Source organism: Anabrus simplex, chromosome 1, assembly GCF_040414725.1.
Source record: "Anabrus simplex isolate iqAnaSimp1 chromosome 1, ASM4041472v1, whole genome shotgun sequence".
NCBI lineage: Eukaryota > Metazoa > Arthropoda > Insecta > Orthoptera > Tettigoniidae > Anabrus > Anabrus simplex.
In genome coordinates this window covers 915,377,924-915,402,709 of record NC_090265.1, presented here as the reverse complement: position 1 = coordinate 915,402,709, position 24,786 = coordinate 915,377,924, and the positions used below count along the sequence as shown (strand labels likewise).

General features: G+C 39.4%; 1 protein-coding gene across 1 annotated transcript in view; it reads left to right on the top strand.

The window, feature by feature from the left end:
* LOC136857501 (tetraspanin-18B-like) overlaps positions 1 to 22,079 on the top strand; it is a 70,304-nt gene extending 48,225 nt beyond the window's left edge. The window contains exons 5-7 of the mRNA XM_068225082.1: positions 3,684 to 3,737; positions 7,354 to 7,434; positions 21,879 to 22,079. Of these exons, the coding sequence (XP_068081183.1) occupies positions 3,684 to 3,737; positions 7,354 to 7,434; positions 21,879 to 22,079 (336 nt within the window). The remainder of the gene's footprint in view (positions 1 to 3,683; positions 3,738 to 7,353; positions 7,435 to 21,878) is intronic.
* The last annotated feature ends 2,707 nt before the right edge of the window (positions 22,080 to 24,786 follow it).

The window sequence follows — 24,786 nt, the reverse complement described above, 5'->3', positions numbered from 1 at the left end:
CATTACTGTGGGCGAAGCTTGTGTAGTACGCATTTCTGCCGCTAGGTGTCTATAGCGCAACTCATTGCCAGTTCAGTGTCACCTGTGTTGTCGATCTGGCTTGTTCTGTTCATGTGCAGTGATTGATTTTGCTAGTGCTGTTTTGTTCTTGTTTCGTTTTTTATGATGGCAAGTTTAAGTGAACAATGTGCAGCTATGAAATTTTGTTTTCTACTCGGTAAAAATGCTGCTGAAACTGTTTTAATGTTGAAAACAGTTTACAAAGATGACGCTATGGAAAAAACTGAAGTGTACAAGTAGTTTGCTCGGTTTTAAAATGGCAGCATGTCGATTGATGACAAACCTCGTTCTGTACATCCATCAACTGCGCGAATCGACGAAAATGTTGAAAAAATTCGAGAGCTTGTACTCACAGACCGTCGACAGACAATTCATCAACTATCAGAGATTAGTGAGAGCTTGGTTCAGTGAATTTTAATGGAAGATCTGGGAATGAAAAGAGTTGCTGCCAAGTTTGCTACTTGGGTTACGACCGACAATCAAAAAGAACGTTGAGTTGAAACGCCGTGTTTTGAAATCTGATCCAGATTTTCTGTCAAAGGTCAACTGGTGATGAGTCATGGTGCTATGTTGTAATTTCATTTTGGAGAGCTTTCTAATTTGTCATGTAGACCCTTTTACAACTTTTTGTTTAAATACCATAATAACTGGCAAATATTTTCAATTTTTTAAATGAATATCATATGGATGGTATTCAGATTTTTCTGTCACCTAACAAATGCAATATGATCCACAAAACATACTAAATAAATGTCCAAATTTGTGTTTGAAATGGTGTAGGCCTACCAACATTTGGCACTTAGGCACATATGAAACTAATCACTTCAATTGTTTATCTTCCAACAATTACTGTAGGATTTTTATACTATTTCATTTAACATATACCAAATACTGTAAGAAGTATAATACAAAATATATCAAAAACAGGAAATTTGTTATTTTGAATGGTATATACTGTATTTAACATTCAAGGATATTTGATTTGTTGGGAAATACGAGAATTCTGATTTTCAACTGAGCACTGATTATATACAGCTCAAAAAAGAAATTTGGTTACTTTTTAATATGTTCATACCTCCATGATAAGCACACATTTTGAAATGAAAACAAATACACAATGGAAACAAATCTTCTTCTTTGCAACAATTAAAAATTGAAACAAAAAGTGCTCTTTGGACACCCAGTACACTGTCATTACACATACCATAAACAAAGTGGTCCCTTAGTCCAGCCCCGCGGTGTAGGGGGCAACATGTCCGCATGTCACCCGGTAGCCCCGGGTTCGATTCCCAGCCAGGTCAGGGGTTTTTAATTGTAATGATTAATATCCCTGGCCTGGGGACTGAGTATTCGTGACATCCTTAATCTTCCTTTCCTCACACACAACATTCCACACTACTGCCATTCCAATTACACACAGGTTCATACAATATGGTGCCAGTAGGGGCAAAAGATCCACATGGGTCGACGCCCTGAACAAATCAATTTTTTTTTTTTTTAAGTGGTCCCTGGTCATACACTAAAATGGCTACATGGTAATTAAACAACTTAATGAGGAGTATTGTGACCCCTCGCATGGACAACAGGTTCACAATGCTTCTCACTCTTCTAAAAGGGCATCTTCAAGCACTTGAGCATTTGGGATGGTGGATTTATCACCCAGGTGCGACTTGTTCAGTCAAGTTCAAATCATGATATCTGGATGGCTACTCCATTCATTGCACATGGTGTTCTTGCAGGAATTTCTGACCAATATTGGTATCATGCACCCTAGCATTATCACACATGAATATTGTTCTTTCTCCAAGTTGCCACAGTTGTGGAGTCACGTGTGACACAAAAATCTCTTCAATGTATTGTCAAGCAGTGAATCCATTGTGAAATATCAAGAGATCAGTTTTCACACCATAACAAATCTACCTACACAAGCAATGGTAGGCTGTACAGCTGTTGGGTCATATCACTCCCCAAGTCTTCTCCAGATTCTCAGATGACCATTTGAATGATATAACGTGAAACGGGATACATCCAAGAACAGCACAGGATGCCAGTGTCTTAGCTGCTGGTGCAGATGATATCTAACAACCTGCAGTCTCCTGCCACAATGTCATCTGTCCAGTGCAGGTACTTAAGAAGATTGTCAGGATCTTAAATTGGTCTCTTGAAGCCTATTTCTGACTGGTCACTAACTTGTGCTCCAGAAGCCCGTTGTAAGACCTCCTGTAGTGTTCGTGCTGTAACTTGGCAGTTTCAGCGAGCTCGTAGTACCTAAGTGAGTTGGCCGTGCGGTTAGATGCGCGCAGCTGTGAGTTTGCATTTAGGAGATAGTGGGTTCGAAAACCACTGTCGGCAGCCCTGAAGATGGTTTTCTGTGGTTTTGCATTTTCACACCAGGCAAATGCTGGGTCTGTACCTTAATTAAGGCCATGGGCTCCTAGCCCTTTTTCGTCCCATCGTCGCCAATCTGTGTTGGTATAGATGTTGATTCCCATAGGGAACCTGAATTATTTGTCCTGAAGGAGTAAATTTATAAACATCTATATCATTTGATGACCAGGCAGGCATCAATTTTTGGAAAATGAGTCAAAGTCTCTCATAGTTCATTGGCACTTCCAGTGGCTCGAAGTAACCTATGCAGTGGCCTCCATAGTATGCACTAGCCATGCATATTGGTAGGTGTGCTATTTACCAACTGATGAGCCCAACTTAGCACAATGGGGAGAAACAATGGGAACCAGGAATGAGTTAGCTGAAAAATTTATAACATCCAATAATTGATCAACTATATTGGTATTATAATGTGGGTTAGTAGGACATAAACGTAAAGCCAATTGTAAAAAAAAAAAAAGAAGAAGAAAGAGCTTGTAGACACATAAAACAATCTTACCCTGGGGCTATATTCCTTTAGTAGTCCACACCAGGGCACCTGGAAACTTTTCCACAGATAGGCTAACAAATCATATTCTGAGCAACCCCTAGCATTCTGGCATCGTACTTCGGCAATTAAACTTTTTGAAGTAGTATAAGTACAGGAGTGGCTTCATTTGATGACTACTGCTTCCCTCCACTGCATACCTTGGTCCACATGATCAGCCATCATCATCATCATCTGCGTTTCCAGCTGTTGGCCGGGACACGATCAGACATGACTTGTATACACTACACTCCGCACAGACCAACCTTCTCTCTCTCTCTCTCTCTTTTTTTTTTTTGTACTTTTCAACAGATGCTGAATCTCCCAAACATCAAATAATAATGGAGCCCTCTATTATGTAAACAGGACATGTTATTGCCATAATAGTCCAATCCCGATCCCACTGTGCATTCATACAACGTAATTAGATAAGATCAAATTTCTTTTTTGTGTAGTGTACATGGTAAGACAGTCTATTTTAGGGATCTTTTTTTGAAATACGTTGGTACTTCTTTAAAGAATAGCACACCTCATAGAGTTTGAGAATATTTGAGTGCAGAATTGTCACAGACTTCTCTTATATGCAAGTTCAACTTGACAAGTTGTTCCCTAGTTTGTGAGTATCATGTGAGTTAGTGCTAATGTTTAATATTTTCTTGTGATGCAATTTTCTAAGATTGGTAAAAATACTGTACTCATAATGTTGTAGGTGACAACAGCTGGCAGTCCGTTAAGTGTGGTGTCACGTGTTTTTGGTGGCACGGTAAGTACTATCCACCTTATATTCCTAAATAACTTTGCTATTATAATTATATTACTATAGCAGCTTTTACCTGTGTCTCCCCCCTGCGTTGACCAGGTTTTGCAAATCCAAGCAATTATGTGCTTGGAATCATGTAAGAAAATCAGTAAGTAGAACAGAAAACTGTACCAGTTTTAGCTATTGCAGTGAAATTGATCTGATGAAACCTACGGTAAACATCGACAGTCAGAGGTTAGATGAAAACTTCTGGGATATATTAATTCTTCCACTGCTGACTAATATTATATACATGCAGCTGTTTTATTTGTCACTCGGTGACAATTTACAAAAATATAGAATTAGGATGGTATTATTTGCAGTTTATTAATATTTCCTTTTGTGTGTGCAAGAGAGAAAGAGTGAGAGCATGACACATGAACTAGCCAGCCGCCCCACCTCTACCTGCTTCCCGCTTCTCACTCCTGTCTATGCAGTGCTTAAATGAGCAAACCTTGACATCCAAAATCAGGTGCTAAATATACTACTGGACATCTAATTTCCGTATGGCTAACTATTCCTACTGAAGTTGTCATACCAAATCTCAATCAGATCGGAGAGTTACAGTTGGAAGGGTTTCCTTGTCGGTCTGCAACAGAAATGAGTGTCATGGTATCAGCTGGGGACAAATAACTAACAACTCTATCACACTAAAAGTTGAGGTTATTGATGCTGAAAGCCTTCAAAATAGAAAAACCCCAACTACTGTAGAAATTTTCCATTAAAAATCAATTCTTTTCTATGGGAGATATTTTTCTTGTCTTACTGTTCAGAAAGGACCAGTCACTTCTTTTTTTGAGGGATAGCACATTCAGTTAAAATATTGTATACCTGGAGACTGGGAATTAGCATACTGGTCAGGCAACTACTAACTTTGCCTTTCAATGAGCTATAAATGAGCATGGAACAAGTAAGAATTTGAGAAGGAAGCATCATGTCTATTCAGAGAGGTACCGTCTCAATACATGCCTAGAATGTGAGAAACTACAGAAAACTACTGTATTTGGAGGATGGTCAACAAAAGGTTTCAAATCTATGCATTTTCTAAGTGTGGCAATCCTGGTCTGATGGCCACCGCACAATATCGAAAACTTTCTGTACTTTGACAACGACCTCTCAACAAATGTTAATAAACTTGACCATATTCAGTTCTATTTGATCCATATTGACTTATATCAGAAAACTTAAATGTAGCATCATCTCTGATGCATTAGTGCAGAATTCGGTCCTCTCCTTAAACAGGTTTCTGACAACCATGAACTCAGTGTCCAGACTAAGCTATATGTTTACAATACCAAAGTGACACCAACACATTCTTATAGATATGAGACTCGGAATGCTTACAGAAGACACAAACAAACATCATTATCTTGGAAGAGACCAATACTACTGGCACTGAGACTACAGGGTCTTTCATATAAACTAAGACTGAACGCACAGTGTCTGTACTCTGCACTACGGCAGCTGCCTCAGCCGAAATTATGTCGACTTTAAGCATGTACACAATCTTATATGAAATTTTACCTTATAAAATATGCTGGAAGTGTCGTCCTTCCTGCGTTATACATGCATTTTATCTGGTAGCCACTTTCTGGCTGACGCGAGTGAGTTCTGCCTCTGTAATGTTTCTGATTTCATTCGTAATGTTTTCTTTCAGTTCCTCCACTGTGCAAGGATTTGTTCGATAATTTTTTTTTTTTTTTTCAGTTAACTCCACAAGTAAAAATCACACACTGTTAAACCTGGAGAACGAGGGGGAAATAGACCAGCACTGATCACTCTGTCTGCAAACACTTCCGAAATTGTAAGAAGGGAATCTTGTGCTGTATAAACAGGGGCTGAATCTTGTTGAAAGCACACACACAATTTTTCTTCTTCCATTAACTGATGGAAGAATGGTGTTAAAATATCATCTTGGTATCTCTCTGTATTTACTGTTGTCTCAAAATAAATAGGCACTAACAGCACACCAGCTGTTAACACAGTGAGACAGTTATCATTGTAACACCGTATTTTTGAACGTAAAAGTTCTGGTTTCATTTTAATGGTCATGTGAACAGGGAACAGGGAATTAACTACTTGAGATTAAAATCTTTGAGCCAGCAGAGAACTGAACCCTTTGAACCAAAGATCACTACATTGACCACTCAGCCAAGGAGCTGGACTTTGATAAGGTTATTCCTCAACATAATTTCTCTTTGTCTTTCTCCACCAATTTCCTCACACCCTTGTGAGGTTGTGAGTGCATTCTGTGCTGCACATGTCTGTATTAAGACAAACAACTTCCTTCAAAAACCAACTGAGCAAGTCCTGGGTGTCTTAAGATGTGTCCTATCATTCTATCTCTTCTTCTCGTCAAATTTAGCCAAATTGATCTCCTCTCACCAATTCGATTCAGTATCTCTTCATTCGTGATTTGATCTATCCATCTCACCTTCAGCATTCTTCTGTAACACCACATTTCAAAAGCTTCTATTCTCTTTCTTTCTGAGCTAGTTATCGTCCATGTTTCACTTCCATACAATGCCACGTTCCACACAAAAGTCTTCAAAAACATCTTTCTAATTCCGATATCAATGTTTGAAGTGAGCAAATTTCTTTTCTTAAGAAAGCTCTTCCTTGCTTGTGCTGCATACTACTTTGGAGACAAGATAACAACATATTTTACAGAGTGGATAGCCCAAAAGCTGCCATAAATTGAATTAAGTACTCATCTTCCTGCCTTGTGATCCCCTAATTCCCTCAGTGCTCCACCTTTGCACTCATATTTTGCACTCCATGTCCTTTCACTATTACCTCAATAAAGATTTCCAAAAAACACTCGAGATTGCCTTCCTCACTGCATTATGAAAACTGCAGGTTTCATCTCTGTTAGAAAACACATGCATGATTTAAAACAGGTGTCGTCTGGCCTCGCTGTTAGGCAGATCTGTTGCCCTACATTGAAAGTCATTCTGTTGGCAGACACTACACTCGCTTAACCCTGGTGATCACCGGAGATTCCAATGAAGTGGATGGGGGGCAGTATGAAGGGGAAAACTGAGTGAGCTGGCTGTGCGGTTAGAGTCGCACAACTGTGAGCTTGCATTCAGGAGACAGTGGGTTTGAAGCTGACTGTTGGCAGCCCTGAATATGGTTTTCAGTGGTTTCCCATTTTAACACCAGGCATATGCTGGGGCTGTACCTTAATTAAGACCATGGCCACTTCCTTCGCACTCCTAGCCCTTTCCTATTGCATCATCACCATAAAACTTATCTGTGTCAGTGCGACATAAAGCAATTTGTAAAAAACAAAAAAGGAATGAAGGGGGTGTACTAGAACAAACAGAAACAATCGGTCCCCAAGTCAGAGGAATTAACTAGATGCAATTAAAATACCCGACCTGGCCAGGAATCAAACCTAAGACCCTCTGAACCAAAGCCGACGATGCTGACTATTCAGCTGAGGAGCCTGACTGTAATCTGTATGCTTATGTAACTAATTTGTGTTATCCCCCTGTCTTGGTGTGCTGAATACACTCACTTGAAACATTATTCAGCATTACAACTGTACATAAACAGCAATATTTTTATGTTACAGGTGGAGGAGGCTTGGCAGAGCCCACAACCACGGGATGAGGCAGCTTGCCAGAAAGGAGCAAATGGTGCCAGACATAACCAGGTATTTGGTAGACATGGGAGAACAAGTGATTCTCTGAATTCATATACAGGGCGAGTCTCTCCTCTACGGCAAAAAGCAAAGAGGTAATTCAGAAGGTGATAGGGAGGATAACAAAGCCAAGATGTATCGCCTGATTCACTTCTATCTCTATATGCTGCTAAGACAGCATTGTGCATCCACTTGCATCTGGTGGTGCTCGAGTAACTACAGAAGGTCATTCAGGATCTCTGGTGACGAGTTTGAATTCTGCTGATGGCACTGTTATCAACTTGAGCATGTCAAAACGAGGAATGATTTTTCATGTCAGTACTGATAACGTTTGTGTAGAGTTTCATGACATTAGCTGCAATGATGCCAAAGTGGATTGACTCTTACTCGAAGGGCTATACAACAGCCCTTCCCAGTGCTAAATATAGCTATTCTGCATTCCAAGGAATGTGCAAGAAGTGTGATTTCTTGATATCAAAAAACTGCATCAGTGCTGTATTGAATAAAAAGGGCAAAGGCCGACTGGACTTAATTCCAGAGGGGAAAAACAGGAAAGTGAAGGCCCTTGTCTCAGGTGGTAACCCTGCCCCCCAAAGAACTATTGCACATAAGTTAGGGATGTCTGTTTCAACAGTGAACACCATAATCAACAAGGACCTGCAATTAGAAAAGCTGCATAAGCACCGAGTTCACAAGATGTTGCCTCATCGCACTAACACAAGAAAGCTGTATGAGGGCAGGGGACAGATGGAAAAATGTGGTGAAGTTAGATGAAGCATATGTGTACTTTAGTGAATGAAACAAACCCCACTGGATTTACTCCCACCCTAGTAACAAAAAAAAGTCAAACATTGTATAAAGAATGCCAAGAAAGTTTTCCAAGAGGTTTCATGATCATTGCTGGATACTGCTACAATGGCAAGTTAACCATTCGCCATGTCGCTAATAATGTGAAGGTGAACTCTACATACTATCAGCAAGAGGTTTTAACACCCATTTACAACACGGATATTCTAGTACTATATGGGAGAGCAAAAGATCAGGTATGGGTACATCAAGATAAAGCATCCAACAGACTGTTGATGAGTGTGCCTAGTGTAACAGGATCTTCACTGAGTGAGGCAAGAAACAACGTCACAGCAGTTGCTTCAAGTAACTTCCATTGGCATGCTAAAGTCAATGCAACACGAAGTACATTCTCCTCCCATTTTGATAAACCATAATTAACAAAGATTAATAGTATATTTGACCACACTTCTTGGCTTTCTGCCATCCTTATCACTGCCCCAATCCCCTGTCTGCATTTTGATATGGAGAAGAAACTCACCCTGTACCGAAAGATAGGTACATGACTTGATTTGTCACTGATTGTTTGTACCTTTTATGACTTATATTGTACCTATAGATTTATTTTCTCCCTTTTTTTTTTACTTGTCCTATGTTTCTAGTTTGGCTGTTAAATGTGTGGGTTTTCAGTATCTCAGATCTTATTGTTCTTTGAATTGACATATGGACTCAAATGAAACCATGCTTCATCACTCATAAAAAGAAAGTTTTTACCCATGATACCATCATGGACACTATTCATTAAACAAAATCTCCATGGCACTACAGCCCTAATGGGCCTTGGCCTACCAAGCAACTGCTGCACAGTCTGAAGGCTTGCAGATTACTAGGTAAAGCATGGTCAGTGCAACGAATCTTATTCATTGTTATTCTTGGTTTTCTAGACCTGGGTCGCCATCTTACCGTCAGATAGCTTCTCAATTGTATACACATAGGCTGAGTGGATCCTGAACCAACCCTCAGGACTGGGAAAAATTCCCTGACCTGGCCAGGAATTGAACTGGGGCCTCCGGGTGAGAGGCAGGCATGCTACATCTAGGTTGTGGGACCAGGCACTATTAATTAGCCAACTGAAAAATCTTATTTTTGCAATGATATCTGTAGGCTGTATGTTATGGACTGAATGAGTCCAGTAAGATTGTAAAAATAATTCTGTTGCATTACATGCTGACAAATGTGAAATACCAGTTTCCTGGTCTCCAAAGCAACTTATGTGGACTGACTTGCAGTCTTGCCTGTAAGTTATATCTTCTAACCTCTCCTGTATGAGAGATGTTAACCTTTGCTATGTTTTCCTATTAGTTACTGAACCTGTACAGTGGCACCTGTTAATGAGTTGTTGCACTTAAAGTTGTGATGGTACAGTAGAACCGGGAAACTGTCTATGGAATTTTTGAAGGCACCTATGAACTGATTTCTTCTTCTTGTGCAAATAAGACTTAGCCAAAAATATTTCTGTGCTATAGAGTACTTAACCATCGCAATAACCTCACAGCACAACTGAAAACTCCAATAGTTACTAGTAAATTGCTACATCAGTTATCAAGATTTCTTACCATGCCAAGCTTGACGTAAAGCATATGCTTGGGGATTCCCACGGCCTACGAGCAGAAGTATGAAGTCATAAACTCTATTCCCTATACATATTGACAACCGACCAAGGAAGCATAATATGCTTGTTGATTATATACCAACATACGTCCGAAGAAGGTAAATTGAGTATGTTGGTTGTCATTATGGTGATTTCAGGATCATTAGTGGCATTTTAGAACAGTACTGTTGAAAATATTTGGTACCGTATCTGTCTCTCAGTCTTTGTTGGTGTTGCAGACTTCTCTTCCCAAAGGTCTTCTTTTGATGATTAGGAATATTGGACACCATTAATTCTCCATAATATGATATGCTTAAAGTTTTCAAACTTCCTTGTGCTTTATGATGTTAAGTATCTCTGTTTCTTCATTCATTTGACTCAATTATTCTTGCTTTTTATTACACAGTCAACTTCATTCTAAGCAGTCATTGATAATCCACATTTCATGGGCTTTTGACCTTCACTTCAGATGCTTACCAGTCAAAAACAAGGTCCATGAAAGAAATAAACTCTATCAAGCTTTGAGTCAAAGATAGAAGAAAATCTAAAGGCATACCATGATGCTAGAAATGTAGCAAAAAAGGCAGTCGCAACAGCCAAAGCAGCTCGTCTCAGAGAAATCTATGAAAAACTTAATACACTACCTGGCGAGTGAGTCATCTATCAACTAGCCAAACAGCAACACAGGAGTACAACTGACATCAAAAAGTTCTATGACATCAGTGATGAGAATGGTAAGCTTCTCTAGACTGGAGCATTGGAACGCTGGAGACAGTACTTTCAGAAAATAAGTAACAAAGAATTTTCACCACCTCTTATTGTGCATCCATCACCAGTTACAGAAATAATTAAGGCAGAACTGACGAGAGTCTTGGAAAAGATGAAACTGGGAAAGACAACCAGACCAGATGACTTGCCCATGGAATTGTGGAAATCTAAATAATGGGATCCTACAGACTGGGTTCTCAGGAGCACATGAGCACTCAGTTCTAATGCATATTCACACATTCATGGATAATTCAAAATAATTGTTTCCTTTGTTTCTGTTCTGAGGTATCTGTGGAACAGCAGAGGTGAAAGAAGGTGCAGGCTGGAATAGGTCTCAACTACAAAATTAAAGTTAATTTAAAACTTTAACAAAGGTTATATTTTCTTTTCAAAATCGACAAATAACGGATAACAACATTTAACAATTTCCACTAGGTGAAATAACAACGAAAGGCAGGTACAAAATAATTTTACCCGTTCAGGGGTTTTTTACAAGGTTTTGGGCTTCGAGCCCCACAGTCACAATCCTTGAGCTATTAGCCCAACTTTACCAAGGTACAAAATTGAACAAAGGGGCAGAAAACCCCATCATGCCAAGGAGCACTTGCTCCTAATTACATTGTTAAGCCTCCTAGAGGCACTTTCCAAAATACCAGAAAGAGTGGACCTGCTCTCAATTTTACAAGCCTATCCAAGGCCACAACAAACTTCACTTCTAACTGCCCTCAAGGCACACAAAGAAGCAGGGGCATTTAATACCCAACCTACAGGGCCTTCACATGAAGAAAAAAAAACATCAGGTTAATTATAGGGCCCAAAATACAAAATTGAATGGAGGCGAATACATGCACTCCTACACTTAAGTTTATTAAAACCTATGTAGCGCTAGGCCGATAATACAGGGGCTAATCCCAAGCTAGGGAGGTGACTCGTATGAGAAACTTTAATACATTAATGAAGAGAAGAAACGGTTACAAAAACGTAGTCACCTCAATTTCAAAATGAAGGGGAGTTCGAGAGGGTAAAGCACTCTCTATCCCCGCTTTACAGTGAAAGAGATTTGTAGTTTTCACATAAACAGAAGAGGAATTTACATTTTAAAGTCGTAGGTTACATATTAAAGGTTTCGAACCCTTCCCGAGAGTTAAACTGCTGAGCTAGCAAGAAATAAAGATGTTAAAAGGACATTACCTTGTTGAAGAGCTGATGCTTGAAGAAAGAGGCGCTTCCTGCCCCTTGCTACATATCCACACACTAAGCTAGATGTTACTGAAGTGGCCAGGAGACCAGAAAATCTGCAGTTTTTATACCCTCGTGGAAAATTCAAGACCTTTCAGGATTGAGTAGACACCCCCCCCCCCCTCAATTTTATTGGTAGACAAATAATTACACATGGAAATTCAAAGAAGAAAGCAATGATTGGAGGAAAATTAATTACAGAAATTCATGATTGGCTAAATTCAAAACAGGCGGATAGAAAGGATTAATGTTGCCAACCCACAAACCACAGAACAAATTTTAGTAAAGACAAAACTTATGAATACAAAATTTCTCCAATAAGGTGCATTCCTTTACACCAGAGTGCGTTATCATAGTTTTTGGTAGAGACAGCTGTTAGAGAATGTCCACACTTCTTGATCCATAAAAAACAAAAGCAAATCAAAAACACTCAGTGACATCTTCAAATAAACCGTAGAATTAGTTCAGTTGTAAAGTTCAGAGCTTCTCCTGTAGAGGAGTTTCAATTGGCGCAAGATTTGAACTTGCGTCGTAGAGGTGTACCGCCCGGTACAGTTTCGATCTGATTTCATCAATCGATCAAAAGCATTCAACTTACATCGAAACTCCATTACACTGACAGCTGTTTGTTTGGAATGACAATGCAGGAAACACACTGGAGAATTTGCTACGAGCCTTAAGACTATATGCATGTGCATGCAGATGATGTAATGGTTTATGCACAGATATCCCCATAAGCGAGGAGCACAGTAAGGTATGTGCTGTTCCATCTACAACCACCCTCAAACCAGAGATAATATTACAGTTGACAACAAGGGTCTGCCATCTCCGCTGTTACTGTTGGCCACAGTTCCCAGACGTTACTATTGCATTACATCACCAGAAGATTTTGCTAGTAGGTAATTCTGTCTAGGAAGGTCTGAACAATTTAAGTTAAAAATTTCACTTTTGGTCTGTATTGAATCAAAATTTACATTAAGAAATATGGGTAAGTGGTTCCTCGTATTCAATACTACAAAGTTGTGAAGTTATTAATAAGTCACGTATTTATTTGATCTCATTATTGGGACTGGTTTCGGCAACTATACTTGCCATCATAATTTTAAAATTTATGCATGTACTACTTGTTCTTAAACTAAGTTTTTGTATTGGGTGTACACCATAAAATTTGTATATTTAAAATACAAAGACTAGAATAATTCTTGTTGTTGTTTGAGTCATCAGTCCATAGACTGGTTTGATGCAGCCCTCCATGCCAACCTATCCTGTGCTAACCTTTTCATTTCTACGTAACTATTGCATCCTACATCTGCTCTAATCTGTTTGTCATATTCATACCTTGGTCTACCCCTACCGTTCTTACCACCTACACTTCCTTCAAAAACCAAATGAACAAGTCCTGGGTGTCTTAAGATGTGTCCTATCATTCTATCTCTTCTTCTTGTCAAATTTAGCCAAATCGATCTCTTCTCACCAATTCGATTCAGTATCTCTTCACTTGTGATTCGATCTATCCATCTCACCTTCAGCATTCTTCTGTAACACCACATTTCAAAAGCTTCTATTCTGTTTCTTTCTGAGCTAGTTATCGTCCATGTTTCACTTCCATACAATGCCACGCTCCACACGAAAGTCTTCAAAAACATCTTTCTAATTCCTATATCCATGTTTGAAGTGAGCAAATTTCTTTTCTTAAGAAACCTCTTCCTTGCTTGTACTAGTCTGCATTTTATGTCCTCCTTACTTCTGCCATCGTTAGTTATATTACTACCCAAGTAACAATATTCATCTACTTCCTTTAAGACTTCATTTCCTAATCTGATATTTCCTACATCACCTGCCTTCGTTCGACTGCACTCCAGTACTTTTGTTTTGGACTTATTTATTTTCATCTTGTACTCCTTACCCAAGACTTCATCCATACCATTCAGCAACTTCTCAAGATCTTCTGCAGTCTCAGATAAAATAACAATATCATCGGCAAATTTCAAGGTTTTGATTTCCTCTCCTTGGACTGTGATTCCCTTTCCAAATTTCTCTTTGATTTCCTTTACTGCCTGTTCTATGTAAACATTGAAAAGGAGAGGGGACAAACTGCAGCCTTGCCTCACTCCTTTCTGGATTGCTGCTTCTTTTTCAAAGCCCTCAATTCTTATCACTGCAGACTGATTTTTATACAGATTGTAGATAATTCTTTGTTCTCGGTATCTGATCCCTATCATCTTCAGAATCTTAAATAGCTTGGTCCAATCAACATTATCGAATGCCTTTTCTAGATCTACAAATGCCATGTATGTGGGCTTGTCCTTCTTGATTCGATCCTCTAAGATCAGACGTAAAGTCAGAATTGCTTCACGTGTTCCTACATTTCTTCTGAAGCAAAATTGATCTTCTCCCAACTCAGCTTCAACTTGTTTTTCCATTCTTCTGTAAATAATACGTGTTAAAATTTTGCAGGCATGAGATACTAAACTAATGGTGCAGTAGTTTTCACACCTGTCAGCACCGGCTTTCTTGGGAATAGGTATAACGACATTCTGCCGAAAATCGGATGGGACTTCTCCTGTCTCATACATCGTGCACACTAAATGAAATAACCTTGCCATGCTGGTTTCTCCTAAGGCAGTCAGTAATTCAGAGGGAATGTCATCAATTCCAGGTGCCTTGTTCATATTTAGGTCACTCACAGCTCTGTCAAACTCTGTCCTCAAAACTGGGTCTCCCATTTCATCAGCGTCAACAGCCTCTTCATGTTCCAGAACCAAATTATCTACATCTTTACCTTGATACAACTGTAGGATATGCTCCTGCCATCTTTCTGCTTTGTCTTCTTTCCCTAGAAGTGGCTTTCCATCTGAGCTCTTAATATTCATACACCTAGATTTCCTTTCTCCAAAGGTTTCCTTGATTTTCCTGTATGCAGCATCTACCTTTCCCAGGATCATACAGCCTTCAACATCTTTGCACTTCTCCTTCAGCTACTCTTCCTTAGCTACCTTGCACTTTCTATCCACTTGATTCTTTAATTGCCTGTATTCTTTTCTGCCCTCTTCATTTCTAGCATTCTTGTATTTTCGTCGTTCATCAATCAGGTCTAGTATCTCCTGAGTTATCCACTGATTCTTAGTTGATCTTTTCTTCCTTCCTAACATTTCTTCAGCAGCCCTACTGACTTCATTTTTCACTACTCTCCACTCTTCCTCTATAGTGTTTCCTTCAGCCTTTTTATTTAGTCCTTGTGCAACATGTTCCTTGAAACAATCCCTCACACTCTTTTCTTTCAACTTGTCTAGATCCCATCTTTTTGCATTCTTTCCTTTCTTCAATATCTTCAACTTCAGATGGCATTTCATGACCAACAAGTTGTGGTCCAAGTCTACGTCTGCTCCTGGGAAAGTTTTGCAATCCAACACCTGGTTTCTGAATCTCTGCCTAATCATAATGAAGTCTATTTGATACCTTCCAGTGTCTCCAGGTCTCGTCCACGTATACAGCCGTCATTTGTGGTGTTTGAACCAAGTATTGGCAAGGACTAAATTATGATCATTGCAGAATTCAACCAGGCGACTTGCTCTTTTGTTCCTTTGTCCCAATCCAAATTCTTGTACTGTACTACCTTCTCTTCCTTGGCCTACGACTGCATTCCAGTCTCCCATCACAATTAGATTCTCGTCACCTTTTACATATTGTATTAAATCATCTATCTCCTCATATATTCTTTCGATTTCTTCATCATCCGCTGAACTAGTAGGCATATAGACCTGCACTATTGTGGTGGGCATTGGTTTGGTGTCTATCTTGACGACAATAATTCTTTCACTATGCTGGTTGTAGTAGCTCACCTGCTGCCCTATTTTCTTATTCATTATTAAACCAACTCCTGCATTTCCCCTGTTTGATTTTGTGTTGATAATTTGGTAGTCGCCTGACCAAAAATCTTGTTCTTCCTGCCAACGTACTTCACTTATACCAACTACATCTAACTTTAGCCTATCCATCTCCCTTTTCAGACTCTCTAACCTACCACAACAATCCAAACTTCTAACATTCCACGCTCCGACTCGCAGAATGTCAGTATCCATCTTCCTGATGATCACCCCCTCTCGTGTAGTCCCTACCCAGATATCCGAATGGGGGACTAGTTTACCTCTGGAATATTTTACCCGGGAGGAAGCCATCATCAGTACATCATTCATACAGATTGAGCTGCATGTCCTCAGGAGGTAGTTACGGCTGTAGTTTCCCGTTGCTTTCAGCCGTGTAGCAGTATCAACACAGGTAAGCAATGTTGAGTATTATTACAAGGCCGTATCAGTTAATCATCTAGACTGCCGCCCTTGCAACTACCGAAAGGCTGCTACTCCCCTTTCGATGAACCATTCGTTAGTCTGGTCTCTCAACAGATACCCATCCAATATGGTCGCACCTGCGGCTTGGCTATCTGCATCATTGGGACACGCAAGCCTCCCCACCACGGCAAGGTCACATGGTTCGCAGAGGAGGGAATAATTCTTGAGATACAATACAAGTCATAAATATTAACAATCTTTTGAATATAAAAATAATAAATGACATTGTCAAATTGCTTGTAGATGTCATAAAGGTTGATTACAGTATTGAGTTTTTGTAAAAAGTTTTTCATAAAATATATCTTAATTGGACATTAAAGGCATTCAACCCTTAACACTATATGTAGCACTGCACACCACAATGGCTACAACCATAGTTTTATAGAACATACAATATATAAGTTTAAGCACCAACCAAAATCCAATTTACAAAAAGGAACAATTAGATCAAAAACTTATTCAACCTTTACATTTCATCCTGACATTTACAGAATAACAAACGTATTTGAGAAGAAAAAATATCAATATCTTATTTAGAACCAATAATAGAAATCTCGACATATTTCATAACTCTAGCCTAGTTAATGTTTCCAACCTCTTCTATAAATCAGGTGTATACAGATTTCACTGTAACAACTGTGCCAGCACATATATTTGACAAACAGGAAGATCTTTCAAGATCAAATACAATGAGCATGTCAATGCTATTTTAATACAGGAGATTTTCAACAATAGGGCAGCATATAAATGACCACAAACATAGCTTTCACGATGTTAATCATGATATAGAAATCATTGAAATAATAAACAAAGGCCCTTTACTTGACTTTGTGTTGTATGTTTTAGTCATCAGCCCGAAGGCTGGTTGGATCCTCAACAGTTCCGCCATGAGCTGTCATAGATGGCCTAGGCATCACTGAAGAGACGTACTAGGGAAATGAGGAGTGAGGTAGTTTCCCGTTGCTTTCCTCACCGAGCCAGAAGTTGCTATTACATATCAGTCTGCCAAGCCCACTGAAATGCATGCACCAACCGACCCTATGAGCAATATTTTCACACCATTCATAGCAGGGACTGGCTGCGTAAGGAATGGCATTACTAGCATCGCTCATACCTCAGTCACTTTCATTTTGTCAAAGCCAAGGATAAGACAGAGACAGATCAATGAAAGTAACAAAATTGCTCTAGCCCATACCAGAAGACTTAGTGCACTGTAAACACTAGGTCCCACCAGCAAAGGCATTTACTTGACTTAACGGAGCAATATTTCATTTTACTAGATCAATATTATAACCCTAACTACAATCTTAACAACTTGTCCGAAAAACCTACAATTTTAATGATACACTTAGTTCTGTAATTAATAATCTAAAGATACCAAAAGATCAATCAGTATACAAAATAATACATAACATGCTAGCGTACTACCCGCAACGTAATTCATGCCCTCCCGACCAATGCCCTCCAGCTACCGCCACCACCCCTTCCTTTACATAACACGCTCCACCTCTCCGCTAGGGCTTGTGGTCTGTTGTCTGTCATAATGCAAGGCAGTTCCTCTTCAACTTTACTTTTGTCAACTTGGTGCTCGAGGTGAGCTTCTATTTACAAAAGGAATTTCTCCTTGTCTCCGCTTCTGTCACGCTAATACGCAATTTATTTTCTTTTAGGTCTGTCTTGGTTTGAGATCTTTCTAGATCCATCAAAAATCCTTCTGAACATATTGGTTTTTTTTTAAGAAATCTCAGCCATCAATCTACATTTCTCAAATTTATGCATATCAAAATATAGGTCAATATTATGTGACACATATACTAATATAATTTACTGTATCCACACAAGATATTAGTCACTATACTCTAGATACTATCAAGGCAAACTGGAACATTCTACATAGGTCATTAATATAATATTCTACGAGGAACTGTTTTTATCAAAAAAGTGGTGCTGTAACCCTATTTTCCCTTACGTATAATGACTTTTAATATTCTAATTAGCCAGTTTTATTGTATGTTAAATATAACTTTAAAATGTTTATAATTTGATAAGGCCAATTGAATGCCTTTAATGTCCAATTAAGATATATTTCATGATAATACTGTAATCAACCCTTATAACATATACAAGCAATTTGACAACTTCATTTATTAATTTTATATTCAAAAGATTGTGTAATATTTATGAGTTGTATTGTATCCCATAAGAATTATTCTAGTCTTTGTATTTTAAATATACAAGTTTTATGGTGTACACCCAATACAGAAACTTAGTTTAAGAACAAGTTGTACATACATAAATTTTAAAATTATGTTAGTGTAGTTTTCAGAATGCCTTGTAACAATTTTCTTAAGCTGATGATGGCAAGTATAGTTGCCGAAACTGGTCCCAATAATGAGATCAAATAAATATGTGACGTATTAATAACTTCACAACTTTGTAGTATTGAATAGGTGGAACCACTTACCCATATTTCTTAATGTAAGGTCTGAACACGCTACCACAATCCTTTGTGGTGATGGCCATATTGAGTCTTAAACATCGTTATAACGTTGGCGAGCCCAATGTGATAATGTGAAATACATTTGCATTTTTAAGGAAAAGGGGGGTATTGCGCTATACCAAATTGTCAGAATAAGTCAACTGGTGGGATTAGAGTGTTTCACTTTCCAGTGATAAGCAATGGTTAGCTCAGAGGGTACGGTTCAAAATTACAGGCATGATAAATGGCAGACCGCTTGTAATTCTGTCTTGTTCGATGTTATGAAATTATTCCTGAAGAGTAATATGTATATAACAACATTTGTATTTATGAGTTCCATAAGTATTTTCTTCTGATATCATTTTGATGAATTGCAGTTTGAACAGAAGAGGGTAGATGGACAGAAATACTCAAGTGAAATCCCTCCCAAAAATGTTCCTATTCCGCCTAAGTCTAAAATATTCTAAGAAAGCATCCAAACAAGTATTATTTATATTTTTTTAATAAGCAACAGACATAATAGGAACTGTAGAATAATATTATTCATGTTTACTTACGCAAGGGAGGTCGATTGCAAAAATTTAAATTAAATAGCCTGGCACAAGTAGGCTAATTTGAATGTACTGTATCATCAAAACCAGGTTAAGGAAAATTGCCTACATTAAAAACAACCAATGTGGGTTTGTGAAAGGTTGCAGTACTATGGATGCTATTTATACTGCTTGTTTGTTGATGGAAAAACAGTGAAAAAAATCAAAGCATTTACACCTTAACTTTCTGAAAATGGAAAAGTCTTATGATCGTGTGCCTCACAAGATGATTTGGTGCACCCTACAAAAGCATGGTGTCCCAGAAATAATAATAGGATGGACCAAGCCCTTCTATCAAGAACCCAAAATCCGTGTGCAATCAGTCCCAATCTCAATTGGAGTCCATCAAGGAATGAAACTCTCACCTCTACTTTTCATCATAATTATGGATGCCATTAGTAAGATCTCCAGACTCCAGTACCCTGAACTTAACTGTATGGTGATTCTATATTGATGCCCACAGAGAGGAAGGAGGAACTTCATTTATTTACAAGTACAAATGTGGAAAAACCACCTCGATAAGTTTAGTTTGTGGCTGAATTTAAAAAAGACAGCATCAACAGTATCGACTTTAAAGAAAACCAAAACTTTTAAATATCTCAGGTCAGCACTTACTGAGGACAGGATCCTTCAGACAGAAATAACCAACTACGTAGGTATACTTGGCTTATAAGGCAGACAATGACTGGAATCCTCTGTTGCAGGAAACTTTTAGACTGGCTTAAAAAAAAATATTATGGCATTCTGTTCTGTCATCTGGTCACTTGCTCTTTGCAGTTCAAAATGTTGGCCGGTTGCCAAGAAAGAGCAACTATTCGCTGTGATGAAAACAAGGATACTGTAGTGAACATCTTGCATAACATTTCTTAATAACAAATAATGAAATACGTAGGCATATGGAGTGGCTCCAGTTGTAGAGAAAATTAGGGAAAGCCATCTGCACTGGTGTGGTCACATACTTTGAGCAGAGGAATCAGATGTGGCAAAGAGGACTTTTGCAGTGCAAGCCAATGGTAAAGGATTAATAAGAATACCAAGGCAACACTAGCTTCATACCCTGCAAAATGACCTCAGGATTACAGGCCTACACCCTGACCAAACCCATGATTGTACCAAATGGCAAAGTAGACCTAAAGTAGTGGACCCCACCTCAGAATAGGATAAATGAAGAAGAATCCATGGATATCATTACTTACGGTGAATTTCTCTTTCAAGAACAAAGCAGATTTCAACTAATAATTGTGTAGGTTTGCATGCATTGAATTCTTTTTTGTCCATTTGTAGAATTGTTGAACACTGGAAATTATATCAAAATGTATTCAGAAGTTTCGACAAACAGTGGAACACATTTTGAACTTCTCACTCTCCTTCCATTTATGAAGCTGTCTCAAATTTTCTTTCCTTACATTATTCAAATTTTCTTTCCTTGCCTTAGAAGTGTTTTAGGATACCTAGAATTTTACTTTGAGGATGGTAATGAGACCAGTAACAATGAAACTTTTTGAAGGAAGTTTACAATTGACAACCCAATCAACTTAATAACAGTGTGACTATGATGAGCTTCATTTCATGTTGAGAATGCTAATCAACAAACAAAAAAGCAAACAAACAAATAAGGAACTTAAGAATTAATTCAATAAGGAACATTCGGATCAAGAATGTCTCCATTGAGAGTTATTTATTGAAGATAAACATATGCTGTCCTGGACTGTTTTGCAGATCTCATTAAGTGCTATAAATGTTACACATATTATTTTGATGTGTCTGTAAGAGTTTAGGAAAGATATTTATTCACTTTTAAGGGTTCTGGATACACAGTTTTGATAACTTAATCCAATTTCTTTTTTTCAAATTACTTGCTCCCCAGATAAGCTGGCATAACTATACCGGGTGGTCCACCAGCCCCTTGCGATCCTGTTTTATGCATCCCTTTACATTTACTACAATTCTGAAAGACATCAGTCCCTCTCCCTAAATTGGGGTAATATAACAAGTAGTGTGTTTACGGGCTAGAAGACAGCAGGAATCATGAGCGCCATTATTAATTCTTTATGGGTACCTCGAATGACCCCAAAAAACGAGTACAGATACGCAGAACACATACTTTAAAATAGGAGGTGGAAGCACAGACCGGGAGCATGGTACTGTATAGGCTGGGAAGTGGGTGCCATAGGTCCAGTTCCGCAGTAGCTTACATGGCAAGCGGGTGGGAAGATATGTGATAGTGGACAGTGCTCGAGGTAGGAGGTTCTAATCCCACATAAGGATTTTTTTTAACAGCCAGTCACCTGGGATGTGGTAAGGTTGCATACTTGATAGCTTCCAAGGACTTATTTGTTTATTTGACCCTGTAAAATGCCGTATGTATCATTGCATTGGGTATGGTGCTGGGTTGGACAAGGATGAGGAAGAGGAGATGATGGTCTGTGGCCAGTTAGCTACGTAGTACATGTTCCAAGCTTCATAGACCACAAGTAGGGCAAAGTATGTTCCATTGGAACGATAACAACATGTGATGGCAGGTAAGTATGTAGCTACCCAAACTCCCCTCCTTCGAAGCAATTCACAAGACAAAGTTTATTCACTGTCTCCAGATGTACTCCAGCGACGAGTATGTGGATATGTTACTTATCTATGGAGAAGCTAGACAGAATGTGTACCAGCACAACGCCTATACCAAGAACGATATCTGGATAGATGACAATCAACAGGCATCACACTTCAGATTGTGGAAAGACACCTGCAGGATACTGCATCCCTGGGAAGGACACGGCCTGTTTGAGATCATCCCATGACGTCTGCTGACAATGTAGAGGTCGTGTTTGACGCTATCTGGTGTAACCCTCATACTAGCACACAGGCCATTGCACAGGAGAAGAACGTCAGCCGAGCGTCTTTTACACAGATATTGCATACCCACTGGTTTCACCCGTACCATCTGCACTTACACCAGGAGCTCCACGGTCATGATTTTGATGCCGGGGTGGTGTTCTATCCATGGATCCTACAGCCTGTGGACACTGATCCTGCTTTACTAGCAACTCTCTTATTTACCGACGAAGCACGATTCCACAACAATGAAACCGTCAATCGCCATAATATGCATTACTGGAGTGTGGATAATCCCCATTGAGTGCGACAGACAGCTTTTCAGGTACAGTGGGGCATGAATGTATGGTGTGGAATCATGGGTGATAACCTCATCGGTCATCTGACCAGCCAACACTATCTGCGGTTTCTCCAAGATGAACTACCACCATTTCTGGAATATGTACCACTCCTTGACTGCTGCAGGATGTGGTTTCAATATGATGGAGCTCCACCGCATGCAGCGGTGGTCGTCTGCAACCATCCCCATGCGACGTATCCTGATAAATGGGTAGGAAGGGGAGGACCTGTCCCCTGGCCCGCCAGATCGCCTGATCTTACGCAGCTGGAATATTTTCTGTGGAAGCCATGTAAAACAACTGGTGTATGCACAGGATCCAGCCAGTCCTTGTCACCTTAGACAGCTCAGCACCGAGGCATGCCGATCCAGCTCTGTATTGACCGTGGAGGTCATCAGTTCATATAGGTGCTGCGTTAAATGACGTTGATAACTGAAAACCTGTCACATGTTTCCTAGCCTCTATCAACTCAGCTCCATTCCAACGGCCCTTTTGAGGGTCATATGGTCTTTTACAGGGTCAAGTAAACAAAACAGTCTTTGGAAGCTATCAAGTATGCAACCTTACCACATTCCAGGCAACTGGCTGTTAAAAAAATTCTTATGTGGGATTAGAACCTCCTACCTCAAACATTGTCCACTATCACATATCTCCCCACCCGCTTGCCATGTGAGCTACTGCGGAACTGGACCTACGGCGCGCACTTCCCAGCCTATACAGTACCATGCTCCCGGTCTGTGCATCCACCTCCTTTTAAAGTATGTGTCCTGCGTATCTGTACTTGTTTTACGGGGTCATTCGAGGTACCCATAATGAATTAATAGTGGCGTTCATGATTCCTGGTGTCTTCTAGCCTGTAAACACACATCTCGTTATATTACCCCAGTTTAGAGAGAGGGACCGATGTCTTTCAGAAATGTGGTAAATGCAAAGGGATGCATAAAATTGGACAGTGTGACCCAGTGTAGTCATATATAAAAAGGAACATAGGAAACTCATAATTGGATAGATCAATGTGGAAAGAGGGTACAACTGAAAGAAGTAAGGATAATAATGGATAAACAAAAGCATCCTTTTCATAATTTGTTTCAAACAATATTCCTTCCAGTACTAGTCCTTGAATCTTTGACTTATTGAATCATTGAATCATTTATTTGGCATTAAACAACAAGCACAATAGCCTTTGACATAATACATTAAAATACAGAGATACAGATATACTCCATACAGATTAAACAAGCTTGATAAAACTATATACACCTCAGAATATCTTACATCCCAATAGATACACTTCTGTATCAATATTAACTTACACTCTGTAAAAAGTACATAATTATATTCAAGTAAATGGACAGATATTCAAGTAATAAATTAATTATAACATTGAAAAAAAAGTCCATTGGCGATGTGGTGATGCTGTTGTCCATCTGTGCTCTCAGTTGGTCCATCTCGGCTTTGAATGCCGGTAACATCTGGCAGAGGGCTCTCATCCAGTTCAATGCATTGTGGCCATTCAAACGAAATCAGAACAACAACAAAAATTAAAGTTGAAAGATATCATCCATGAATCCAGTTATACATAATGCATTTAAATAACTAGATATACCTAATGTTACATGCCATCCCCGTGTTATCCCCTTTTGGTACTTCCAGGAAGAGGCTATAGTGACTCAGATGACCTGGGATCTCCCAGCCAGCTTGTGGGGTGGAGCCAGCCTTTCCGTGTATTGTTGTCGTCGGCCGGCTTACCTTTGAGTTTCTTGGAGATTCAACAGGAATGTTCTACCTCTAGTCATCTCAAGAAAATTCTGGTTCAAATCACCCGAGCTATAGAAAGGGAGGGTAGCCACAGACAGTCAGTCACAGTTGGGGTCTGTGGTGGAGTCAGTGGGAGACTCAGTGATTTAGGGTTCGGTAGCTGGACTGAGGGCAACGGAGGTGTTAGCTGTCGCTAGTGTCCCACCGAAGTCTGAACGTGTTGCTGTCATTATGGTGTCGGACCAATGAGTGAGTGGGCTGGAGACGATGGAGCAGAAGACTGTACTGTGTGTTCGTATATTTCTGTGGACTGAGGCTTGGCGTGCATGAGCGAGGGAAACTGCTATCGCGAGTGAAGGTAAATGGACCTGTATTAATGTTCGCTGTTGTGAGTATCATCCTGCTGTTGAATACTGTTGAGCTGTTTAGTTGTTCACTGCATGTGACTGTGTGAATTACTGGACTGTCTGTGAAATCGAACCAATGAACAGTCATCGCGTGTCAAGTGGCCTGTAGCCCTGTGTTCAGATATCCAGCTGCCTACACACAGCAGCTGCTGTATGAGGTGACTTGACTT